The sequence below is a fragment of the Zingiber officinale genome, chromosome 2A, assembly GCF_018446385.1.
Source record: "Zingiber officinale cultivar Zhangliang chromosome 2A, Zo_v1.1, whole genome shotgun sequence".
NCBI classification, from domain to species: domain Eukaryota; kingdom Viridiplantae; phylum Streptophyta; class Magnoliopsida; order Zingiberales; family Zingiberaceae; genus Zingiber; species Zingiber officinale.
The window spans coordinates 12,599,788-12,612,738 of NC_055988.1; the positions used below are offsets into that span (position 1 = coordinate 12,599,788).

A 12,951-nucleotide genomic window follows, 5' to 3' on the forward strand; every position below is an offset into this window, starting at 1 on the left:
TTTCCACCAACCTCGTGGACCTTCGCATGTGCCTCACTGAGTCCACCATAAGCTCCTCCCGAGGAGGTAAATTCACCAAAGACCTTACCAACGACAACCCTTTCCCGCGGACCACCTCCTTCTCCCACCCCGGAGCCGAACTAACCACGCCTTTTTTTTAGCCTATGTCAAGTTCATGATGTCATCCGCAATCGTGGATGAGGGACGAAGCAACGCCCATCCAATGGTGGAGGTTAGGGAGAGACACGTCAATCGCCTACACTAAATCAATATCGTAACTCCGCTCTTGATTATAACTATTATAGATATTTCATATTTAATCAATATTAATTAATATTATATTAAAGCGACTATGAATTGTAATTTCCATCATATAAATAATTTATTTCTCATTCCACTAGTTAATATTATATTATAACAATTATAAAAGCGTAGCTAATATATCATTATAATAGCCATTTTTGTTGTAAAATAAAGTATGTGGATGTTCATAACCCCCAATGACTTCATAAACTCCCTCATCTACATAACCTATCCTCTTTTAAACTCCTAAGTTATATAAATTCACGAGGAGTTTAATATGATTGTATATCTATAAATACATATGTATATGCTCATTTTATGAAGTAAGAAAAAGAGAGAAAAAAGAGAAAAGGTTAATAATATTTCCTTTTCATATAAAGTTGTTTATATAATTTTATAACACGTTATCAACACAAAGAGCTCTACTTTTTCTTTTAAATCAGTTATAGGTAATATCAAAAAAAATGTATATATATATATTTTCTCAATCAAAATTATTCACATGCCAAGAAGTTAAATTTATAGTTTCTTTATCATTTATTTGCTATTATCCGATTAACTACTAGTTAGTTACTTATTTGTATGATTTGCAACGTTTTAAAATTTTTACAATATTTTACAGTTAAGTATTACCAAATCATCTTTTGATTATATCATGTTTTATCATTTATTAATAAATATATATATGATACACGATAATTATTATTAATAATTTAGTTTTCTTTGTAATAGATTCTTACTATATCCAATCTTTCAAAGTTAGAGTTTGTGGCTCTTGACATTTCGAGAAAAAATTATCTATCGTGGATTTTGGATGCGGAGATTCATTTGGATGCTATGGGTCTTGGAGACACTATAAAAGATGGAAATAAGGAATCTTTACAAAATCGTGCAAAAGCAATGATATTCATTCGTCACCATCTTCATGAAGCATTAAAAATTAAATAATTGACAATTAAAGATCCACTTGAGCTATAGAATAATTTGATGGAAAGGTATAGCCATTATAAAACCGTGATTCTTCCAAATGCTCGTTATGAATGGATTCATTTACATTTACAAGATTTTAAATCTGTAAGTGAATATAACTCAGCAATGTTTAGAATTAGCTCAAAATTAAAATTATGTTGTGAAAAATTTACTGATGAAGATATGTTGGAAAAAACATATTCTACCTTTCATGCATCTAACATGCTCCTGCAGCAACAACATAGAGATAAAGGTTTTAAGAAATATTCTGAGTTGATTACATGTCTTTTGGTGGCTGAGCAAAATAACGAGCTTTTGATGAAAAATCATGAGATCCGTCCAACTGGTGCTAGTCCATGTTAGAGTGTATACTGAAAGTCTAAGCTTTTGTAGACATTTATTTTGAATAAAGAATCACATTTGGTCAAAGTTATCTACATTTGTTTGTAGTTGTTCAATTAATTTATATTGTAGATAACATAGTATGTGGTGTCACATACAGAAGATAATATTATCAGTACCTTATAAATTATAAACAATAACTCACGACCAAGATGGAAAGGAACAAACCATTGGAAGGTCGTAGTGTAATTAGGAATTAGTTTATCTTAACTATATAATTACACTAGTACACTAAGAGTGTATTGAGTAGGACCACTAGAGGTCGTTTCCTTTATACTGACTTTATAAAGGAACAAAGACCTCAGTTATTATGGAAGTGTGTGCTCTTAATCCTAATATAATAACAAGCACATATATTTGATATTTATTTCTTTAATTTATCAATGGGTGAGATTTAGTTCGATAAATCAATAAGCCCGATAAGTTGGGAAATGATATCACTTATAGTGTGTATTGTTGATTATAGAAGGAAATTGTGTCCTAGTGATCTAGGTTGATAATGTCCCCAAGAGGAGCTCATAAAGATTGTTATGTTAAACTCTGCAGGTGGACTTAGTCCGACATGACGGTAAGGTTGAGTGGTACTACTCTTGGACTGAGATATTAATTAAATGAGTTGTCAGTAACTCACTTAATTAGTGGACATTCGACATCTTAAACACAGGGAGACTAGCACACTCATAATAAGGAGCCCAAAAATGTAATTTGGGATTGGTGCAGTAGTTCAATAATAGTTCTCTAGTGGAATGAATTATTATTGATAAAATTAAGTTGTGTGTTCGGGGCGAACACGGGATGCTTAATTTTATCGGGAGACCAAAATTAATTCCTCCTCTCGGTCCCTATCGTAGCCTCTTATTTATAGAGTACTATACCCACCTTCATACCCATGTTATAGGGGTCGGCTAAGCTAGCTTGGGGACCAAGCTAGGGCCGGCCAAGCCTTGGTCCATGGGTGGTCGGCCCTAGCTTGAACCCAAGTCTAGGTGGTCGGTCATTAAAAATACAAAAGGAATTTTAATTTTAAAATTTTTCTTATGTGAAATACATGATTTAAAAGAGAGTTTAAAAATTAAAATATTTCCTTTTATAAGATTCTACAAAAGATTAAGAGAAGAGTTAAATCTCTTTCTTTATTTGTAGATTAAAAGGATGTTTTTAATTTTGGTAAAAACTTTACTTATCATCCACATGTTGAAAAGTTAAATTTTAAAATTATAGAAATTTCCTTTTATAGCATCAAGCATGAAGGGATTATTAAAGAGAAATTTTATTTTAAAATTTCTCCGAAAGCAAATTAGGAAGCTTTAATTTTTCTAGCGAAAAATTTCCTTGTTTGCTTATTTGTTGTGGCCGGCCATATACACTAAGAAAAGAATTTTAATTTTAATTAATTAAAATTTTCCTTTTTAATGGCAATAGAATTAAGGAAGGTTTTATTAAATTTTCCTTATTTGCCAAGGCTAAAGGATTATAAAAGAGGGGGTTTTGAGTGCTTGTGTGGTAACAACCTCTATTATTTTTCTCCCTCTTTTCTTCCTTGGTGTGGCCGGCCTCTTCCCTTTCTCTTCTCTCCATCTTTGTGGCCGAACCTCTTCATGCTCTTGGAGTCTTATTTGGTGGCCGGATCTTAGCTTGGAGAAGAAAGAGAGAAAGCTTGCATCCCTTGGAGTTTGGTTGGTGGAAAAAGATCTTCATCCTTTAGAAGTCTTACTTGGCCGAAACTTGAAGGAAGAAGAAGAAGATGCTAGGTGGTTCTCGTCTCGGAAGATCGTTGCCCACACAACGTCTGAGATTAGAAGAGGAATACTGTAGAAGATCAAGAGGTCATTATCTACTAAGAAAGGTATAACTAATATTGTTTTCCGCATCATGTTAGTTTTATCTTCATGTAAAAATACCAAATACAAGAGGCATGCGATTCTAGTTTTTTCGAATTAGTTTTCGAAATTGTGTTCTTTTGTTTTTTTCTTTTCCTTGTGATTTGATTATTCTTAGAGGTTAACCTAGGGTTACTATGGGAAGGCTAAATATTTAATTTCCTTAAAAGACTTTGTCTAGTCGGTGGTGGTTGCTCCCATATCCAAGAAGGTCATGTGTCTCGCCATGCAGTACTGGAAGCCGATTTTGGAAATAGATATTTAATTTTCTTCGTGACCTAGGTGATTTGGATCGAACGTGTTAAGTTCCGCAGGAGATCCAAGTCTAAACCTATAAGAACAAATAAATTAAACTTAGGATCAAACGTGTTAAGTTCCGCAGGTGATCCAAGTTTAATTTAAAAGAACACATGGTAGCTAGGAAAAGGTTCAGACCTTTGTACAAAATTTTTGTACAGTGGAACCGTTAGGTTTTCCGATTAGCAACCAACAGTCCAATCCCTGAAGTGAATGAGATAACTGGTAAAAATGATAAACGCCAGCACAGACAAAAATTTCATTATGGTCGTGGCCGTGGTCGTGGTCGTGGTCGTAGATACGGAAATGATCAATCTCAAGATAATCATGATGGTTATAATAAAAGAAACACAACAACTCACTATAAGTGGGTTAACAATAATGTTCACCAAAAGTGGACAAATGACAATGGTAAAAGGGTTCAAAGTGGACAAGATAATGATGAAAAGAAATCAGAAAATTCCTGTTATAGATGTGGCATGAAAGGGCATTAGCCACGTACTTGTCGTACACCAAAATACTTTATTGATCTCTACCAAGCCTCTTTAAAGGGCAAGGCAAAAGATATAGAGACCAATGTTGTCTTTCAAGACAATAACACAATTGTTGGTCCTTTTATGACAATACATTTGGATGTTTCTGATTTCTTTGCAAATCTTGATGGAGGGATAGACAATTTGACTGGAAATGAAGATATTTATGGAAATGTCTAAATTAATCAAATATTTTAAAATAAATTAGTTCATTCTCTATTATATTTTCTTTTACTAATCTTTTAGTTGTTTCTCATTATGTATCTCTTTTGTTTTAATGAAGAATATCATGGCTTTTGGATTAAATAATGGAGATTTGTGCCTTATTGATAGTGCAACGGCACATTCTATATTCAGAAAGAAAAAATATTTTTCTTATTTAGAAATGGGTGAAAGTAATGTTAATATAATATCTGGTACTACAAATATTATTGAAGGTTCTGGAAGAGCTAATATATCATTATTTGGAGGAACAAAATTTGTTATTGACAATGCATTGTTCTCTCCTAAGTCTCAAAGAAATTTGCTAAGTTTTAAAGATATTCATCGAAATGGATATCACATTGAAACATATGATGAGAATATTGAATATCTCTATATTACAAAATTAGTTTTGGGTAAGAAACATGTATATGAAAGATTACCCACTTTCTTATCTGGTTTATATTACACAATAATATATGCAGTAGAAACAAATGCAATAGTAAATCCGAAGTTTACTGATTCAAATGATTTTATACTTTGGCATGACCGATTGGGACATCCTGATTCTACAATGTTTCAAAAAATTATCAAGAATTCACATGGACACCAATTAAAGAACCAGAAGATTCTCCAATTTAATGAATTCTCATATTCTGCTTGTTCTCAAGGAAAACTTATTATGCGGCCTTCACCATCTAAAGTTGGAATTGAATCCCCTGCATTTCTGGAACGTATACAAGGTGATATATGTGGGCCTATTCACCCACTATGTGGACCATTTAAATATTTTATGGTGCTAATTGATGCCTCTACAAGATGGTCACATGTATGTTTATTATCAACTCGCAACCTGGCGTTTGTGAGATTGCTCACCCAAATAATTCGGTTGAGAGCTCAATTTCCAGAATATTCTATCAAGAAAATATGTCTTGATAATGCGGGTGAATTTACATCCCAAATATTTAACGACTATTGTATGTCTATTGGAATAACTGTTGAACATCATGTTGCTTATGTTCATACACAAAATGGTTTAGCTGAATCATTTATTAAACGTCTCCAATTAATAGCTAGACCATTGATTATGAAAACTAAGCTTCCTACAACTATTTGGGGTCATGTTATTTTGCATGCAGCAACACTTATACTTATCAGGCCAACCAGTTATCATATATTCTCCCCTTTACAATTGACTTTTGGTTAAGAGCCTAATATATCCCATTTGAGAATATTTGGATGTGTAGTATATGTGCTAATTAACCCACTACAACGCACTAAAATGGGACCCCAAAGGAAATTGGGAATATATGTTGGATATAATTCTCCTTCAATTATAAGATATTTGGAACCAATGACAGGAGATGTTTTTACGGCGCGATTTGCTGACTGTCACTTTAATGAAACAATTTTTCCAAAGCTAGGGGGAGAAAATAAAGAGTTTCCCAAAGAAGTCACTTGGCATGCATCATTATCGCAATTTGATCCTCGTACAAATCAATGTGAACTTGAAGTTCAAAGAATAATACATTTGTAAAATATTGCAAATCAATTGCCTGATGTGTTCACTGACTTGAAGAGAGTGACTAAGTCGCATATACCAGCTATTAATGCTCCGGCTCATATTGATGTACTAATTGGACAATCAATTAATGAGATTACAACTCGCCTGAAGCGTGGTAGACCAATTGGTTCTAAAGATAAAAATCCTTAAAAAAGGAAAGGAGCAACTAATCAAGATGTTCATTTTGAAGCGCCTAAGTCTCCTATAGAGACAACTGACATAACTTTTGATAAAACTCCAGAAGAGGTCCAGATACTTGAAAATAATGAAGAAATCTCAATAAATTATGTCAGGACAGGGAAGAAATTGAATCAATCAAGATCAGTTATCGACAATAAATTTGCATACAATGTAACGCATGAAATTATTTATGAAAATGATGATCAAGAACCTAAATCTATTGAACAATGTCATAGTATGCTTGATTGGCTAGAATGGAAAGATGCAATTCAAGAGGAATTAAAGTCACTTGCAAAACGTGAGGTTTTGGGACCTGTAGTCCAAACACCAAAAGGTGTAACCCCTGTAGGGTACAAATGGATTTTTGTACGAAAGCGAAATGAGAAAAATGAAATCATAAGATATAAAGCTCGTTTAGTGGCACAAGGTTTTTCTCAAAAACCTGGTATTAATTATGAAGAAACATATTCCCCTATAGTGGATGCAATCACATTTCGATATCTTCTTTGTATCACAGCACAAGAAAAGCTTGAAATGCGTTTGATGGATGTAGTAGCAGCTTATTTGTATGGAAAACTTGATAATGATATTTATATGAAAATCCCTGAAGGGCTCACAATGCCAGAAGCATCAAGTTCAAATTTTAAAAATATTTATTTTATTAAATTACAAAGATCTTTGTATTGATTGAAGCAATTTGGACGTATGTGGTATAAACGTCTAAGTGATTATTTGGTGCAACATAAATATCAAAATGATCTAATATGTCCATGTGTTTTTATAAAAAAGGATGGACTAAAATTTATCATTATTTCTGTATATGTTGATGATTTGAATATCATTGGAAGTCCTGAAGAAGTTATACATACAGTTGATATCTTAAAAAGAGAATTCGAGATGAAAGATCTAGGAAAAACAAAATTTTGTATTGGATTACAAATTGAACATTTTGCAGATGGAATTTTTATCCATCAATCAACTTATAAACTAAAGGTTCTAAAACGATTTTATATGGATAAAGCTCATCCATTAAGTTCCCCAATGGTTGTTCGATCGCTTGATGTGAACAAAGATCCTTTTCGATCTAGTGAAAATGGTGAAGAACTGCTTGGTCCTGAAGTACCATATTTAAGTACAGTGGGTGCATTAATGTATCTTGCTAATAATACAAGACCAGATATAGCATATGCTGTAAATTTATTAGCAAGATATAGTTATTCTCTAACACATAGACATTGGAATGGAATTAAACATATATTTAGGTATCTTCAAGGTACCGTCGATTTGGGCTTATTTTATTCTAATATGTCTACTTCAGAGTTAATTGGTTATGCAGATGCAGGATATTTATCTGATCCACATAAAGGTCAATCTCAGACTGGTTATTTATTTACATATGGTGGAACAACCATATCTTGGAGATCTATCAAACAAACCATAGCCGCTACATCATCGAATCATTCTGAAATACTTGCAATACATGAAGTCAGTCGGGAATGTGTGTTAGCTAGAGCCCTAGAGTCAATCATTTGATGATTGTATTTTGGACTTGTTATATCATATTCTATATAAATAAAGACATTTGGTTTTTGGTTATTATACTTACTTGTATTGGTGTCAAATAAGCTAAGTATAATAACGTCCTTGAGTAGAAGGTTCTTACCTATATCAATCGATTGGTTGAATCGATAGTGAGATGATATAGGGAACACTACTCTTAATCATTCCTAGTCGAGTATTAACATTCAGGGATAATGTTAATGCAATAACACTAGCATGTAGGTCAACTCAATGACTCGATCTCACAAGTCATGGATATGGAGATATCAAGTTGACACATGGGTATGCATTGGAGAATGTATACTGAATGACCCGCCATGAGAAAGTATCATGGATCGTTATATGAGTGTCATATACTTTCTCATGTGACTATTAGTATGACTACTAGTCCTTAGACCTGAAGTCACCATGGTTCCCTACATAAGGAGTTATGTACTTTGGTTTCGTCAAACGTCACCCGTAACTGGGTGGACTATAAAGGTGATTACTGGGTATGTAACAAATTATGCGGAGGGATGTGAGTGATGTAGATGGGATCTATCCCTCCTATATGATAGGAGAGACATCGATATTCTTGATAGAGTGAGACCACGAAGTGCATGGCCATGCCCAAATGAGTCAATATAAGATATTAAGCTCATTTGATTTAGTGAGTATACTTGGAGTTCAAGATTTAGATTGATCAGAGGATGACACGGTCTATGCCTCACATTGATAAATCTAGATGTCTAGGATAGAAGGACACTTGTCATATATTGTGAGGAGTCACAATTAGTAGTCACAAGGTGATGTTGGATCTCAACATTCTTGTAACTTGGGTAGTAATGATGTATTGCTAGATACCGCTCATTACTTATGCTTCTAAATGAGTTTAGGGGCATTGCTAAAGTTACAAGAACCTATTGGGTAACACACAAAGAACAAGTGGATGGAGATTAGGTTCATATGATAAACCAAGAGGATTAGATTCATGTGATGAATCAAATTGGATTAAGAGTAATCCTAATTGGGCTAATTGAGTTGGACTCAAGTTGATTCATGTGTTCAAGGAGTCTAATTTAGATTATGACTCATTGAATCAATTTAATTAAATGAATTAGATTCATTATATTAAATTGACTTGAATTAAATGGTTGGATTAGATCAACCATGAGAGAGATTAAGTCAAGTTTGACTTGACTTGAGAGGAAGAGGAAGAGCCAAGTTTGATTTGACTTTATGACACATCATTTGTGACTTGGCATTAGGAGAACTAATGATGATGTGTCACATCATCACATGTGCCACCTCATGGAGGTTACAACTATTCTCTTTAATGGCCTCCACATTAATTGTGATTAATGTGAAGGGGGTTACACCACTTGATGGAAAAAGAGAAGTTTTTCTTTTGGTGAGTAACTCTCATTCAAGTGATCTTCCTCCTCCTAAGCTCTCTTCTTGCTCCTTCTCTTCTCTTGGTCGTGGGTTTCAAGCAAGGGAGAAGAAAGGAGAGTGAATCTAATCCAAGAAGAAAGGTTAGTGAAAGTCACATAGAGATTTTAGAGGAGTGTGTTCTCTTCTTTTCTTTTCTTCTTCTTCCAATCCCATCTGAGAGCATCAAGAAGTACTAGTACACTTGTGGTGTTCTCTTCTCCATCCTTGTGTGTTATAGAACACATCTTGTTCGTGTGGATACTTCTAGAGAGTTGTCTACTTTGACAACTAGAGATCCGGCATCTCCTTGGACAAGCGGGACTTGCGAAGGGCACGCATCGAAGGTATAAGATTTTCTCCATGTAGATCTAAGTGTAGATCTAGGTAAACTCGTACTCGTAGTTTTTCTGAAATTTTTTCTTTGCACGGATCCGTTGGCTAGGGAGTTTCGGGGTTTTCGCGACGCGAAAAAGCGATTTTCACGGCCCGAAAAACCCAACAATGTATTTGGTTGAGATTAATGATTCAACATATCAAGGAAAAATGTGGTTTAACTACTAATAAGAAAATTCCAACAATATTATATGAAGACAATGCGACATGTATAACTCAATTAAAGGAAGGGTACATCAAAGGGGATAGAATTAAACATATTTCACTAAAGTTCTTCTTCACTTATGATCTACAAAAGAATGGTGATATTAAAGTTCAACAAATTCGCTCTAGTAATAATTTGGAAGATTTATTAATAAAGCATTACCTATAATAACATTTAAGAAATTAGTACATGGTATTGGAATGCGGCGGTACAGAGATCTCAAATGAAATTTCAAATAGGGGGAGTAAATTTTTACTATACCATATTATGTTGTCTGGTAAATATATAGTGATACAGTTGTAGAATGACGTATTCTTTTTCCTTACTAGGTTTTTTTCCATTGGATTTTTCCTAGTAAAGTTTTAATGAGGTGGATTCCTTAATTATGGACATCCAAGGGGAAGTGTTGTAAAATAAAGTATGTGGATGTTCATAACCCCCAATGACTTCATAAACTCCCTCATCTACATAATCTATCTTCTTTTAAACTCCTAAGTTATATAAATTCATGAGGAGTTTAATATGATTATATATCTATAAATACATATGTATATGTTCATTTTATGAAGTAAGAAAAAGAGAAAAAAAAATAATAATATTTCCTTTTCATATGCAATTTTTATATAATTTTATAATAATTTTTAATAAACACATAATTTTTAATAAAACACTGGTCAATCTTATGCTATAATTTTTAATAAAACGCTAGTTGTCCCCGGGGCGTAGCACAGTTGGGGACACATGATTTTATGGTCGAAAAATTTAGGGTTCGATTCTCGAGGTGTCATTATCTGGGATTAGCCGGGACTCTAGAAGACCGCTGATGTGACGATTCCATATTTTTTTTTTTTTTCAATAAAACGCTAGTTAACAGTATGTTTTAGAATTCACAGCTGCTATCACATAGATAATTTATTTTAAACTGTATTATATTTACCTGCTAAAAAATATATATTGTATTTTAAAACAGCGACTTTTATATTAAAAAGACAGACAACCAATAAAATATTTTAAGTAAAAAATTAATTCTAAAATATATCTATTTGAGTAAATATCGACGAAGATACCATCTGCGTCTAGGACCGCAACATACTTTTCTCTATCGTGACTCGAGGATGCGAAACGACCACACACGAATTTAATAATTCAAGAAGGAAAAAAAACAAAAATAATTCCGGGCAGGTGGCTTTAAATCGCGAACTGGCATCGACTTTTGCGATCCGTGCCAATAATCACCGTCCGCATGCAGATCGAAAGTGACAGGAATAATTTCAAACGCTCTGTGGTTAATGACAGATTAGTTTAATACAAACACCCCTTAATGGGCAGCAGAGCAAACCAAACGGTTACAATTATTGCAAGCACAGCTCAGCTTCGGTGAAAATCTTCAAGAAAAAAAATCATTGTCATCATCCAACTCGATCTTGTTTTCCTTTTCGGTAAAGGAATTATTTACCTGATCACTCAGGGATCGCGAAGAACAGATCAAAGACACAAATAGACAGGGTTTGATCTCGAGGAACTGCCAAAACCAAGAACATCTGATGCCAAAGTAACCACACGTATATAAAATGAAGGAGATAATTTAGTCGGATCGATATACGCAGTTGTTGGTTTGTTCTTCAGAATTGGGCGGATGTTGTTCTTTGGATCTTCCTCTTCTTGCCGACAGGCAGCCCGGCCGAGAGCGCTTGCTTAACCAACTGTTGTTGTCAACAGAAAGCACGCAGCATATCGTTGTTGTGTGTAATTTACAAATGCAAAGATCGATGGGGATTCGGTAGGAAAACAAGGCGATCAATTACCTACCTCCTCATACTTCATCTTTAGCCTCCTGTTTTCCTTCAGAAGATGATCCACTTCCTTCTCCAGCTCGTTCGTGTAGGCCTGTTGAATAGATCAGATCGGGAATCGCAGTTATCGAAAACAGGGGGAAGGCGGAGACAGAGAGGGAAGGGGGATCGGGGGCGTGCCTGTTTCCGAGCCCTAGATCGGGCGGCCGACTCGCGATTCTTAATCATCCGTTCCTTGCGGGGATCTACGGCGGCGCTGACATTTCCGGCGTCGGCGGAGTCGCTGGCGGGGCGAGCGTCGGAGCAGGAGATGAGGAAGCAGCGGAGGAAGAGGGGATCTGGCTTGGAAGGGGTGTCTCGATTGTTGAGGCTGTTGAGACTGATGTCCTTCCAGACCTCCGCAGCAGCCACCCTGCGCTGGGTGGGAGAAGGGAGGGAGGAGGAGGAAGAGGAGGCTTCGCTGGCCATGGCGATTTGAGAGAAGAAAAAGAGAGAAGAAAAAGGAAAGAAAAAGTATGCGGCGCTGCTGAACTCTCCTTCTGAATAAGGTAAAAAAAAACCGCACAAGGTCGCAGGTTTTTTTTTTTTTTTTGCTACATTTAAACTTAAACATATTTCATTTCGGAACAAAAACGCTCTGTTTTATTAAAAAAAATCCTTAAATAGATATTCTTTTATATTTTTTATCAAAACCATTTTAAATGTGGCAGTTAACTATTTACCTGCCATACAATTAATATAACAGTTAATTAGACAACCACAATACCATTATAACACTATTTAAGTAACTGTTATATAATTATAGCACAGTTGATAGAATTTGATACTGTAATAAGATTATATCAATTGTTACAGAATTCTATAAGTAATTGTTATAAAAAAAATTGAAGTGGTTTTGATTAAATAATTTTAATTAAATTGATAAATAAAATTTTAATATAATAATAATATTTATATAATAATTTTGATTAAATAAAATATTATATTTTAGCATATTGTAATAATTATAAAATACTTATTAAAAGTTATAGCAGCTATTAAATTTAAATCCTAAATTTTAAGTTAAAAAAAAAACATTTATGAGCGTCAGAGAAATTCTAAAAATGAACTCTGGAGCGGTGCCTTATTTTGGTTGGTTCGATGGATGCCGTACGCAAGTGGTGGGACCCTTGCTGGGGAGCGAAGCGCGTGGATGGGCCCTCTCGAGAAAACCAGGAGAATCTTAGTCTAAGCCGGTGACCTGCCGGTCAGGATATTG

At 34.4% G+C, this 12,951-nt stretch overlaps 1 protein-coding gene across 4 annotated transcripts; it reads right to left on the bottom strand.

Annotated features, from left to right (window-relative positions):
* Positions 1-11,166: 11,166 nt before the first annotated feature.
* On the bottom strand, positions 11,167-12,268 carry LOC122040746 (bZIP transcription factor 27-like). Of its 4 annotated transcripts, XR_006128711.1 has the most exons (5): positions 11,874-12,267; positions 11,710-11,787; positions 11,504-11,603; positions 11,357-11,422; positions 11,167-11,285 (listed from the first exon to the last, which is right to left on the bottom strand). XR_006128711.1 is itself a non-coding variant. In XM_042600172.1 (4 exons), the coding sequence occupies exons 1-3, from the start codon at positions 12,159-12,161 to the stop codon at positions 11,523-11,525; spliced, it is 447 nt and encodes a 148-aa protein (XP_042456106.1). In that variant the 5' UTR covers positions 12,162-12,267; the 3' UTR covers positions 11,167-11,422; positions 11,504-11,522. The 4 variants fall into 4 exon arrangements, 2 of the variants coding, with proteins under 2 accessions (XP_042456106.1, XP_042456107.1); XR_006128712.1 differs by having other exon boundaries at positions 11,167-11,422; positions 11,706-11,787; positions 11,874-12,268; XM_042600172.1 differs by having other exon boundaries at positions 11,167-11,422.
* Between the last annotated feature and the right edge of the window lie 683 nt (positions 12,269-12,951).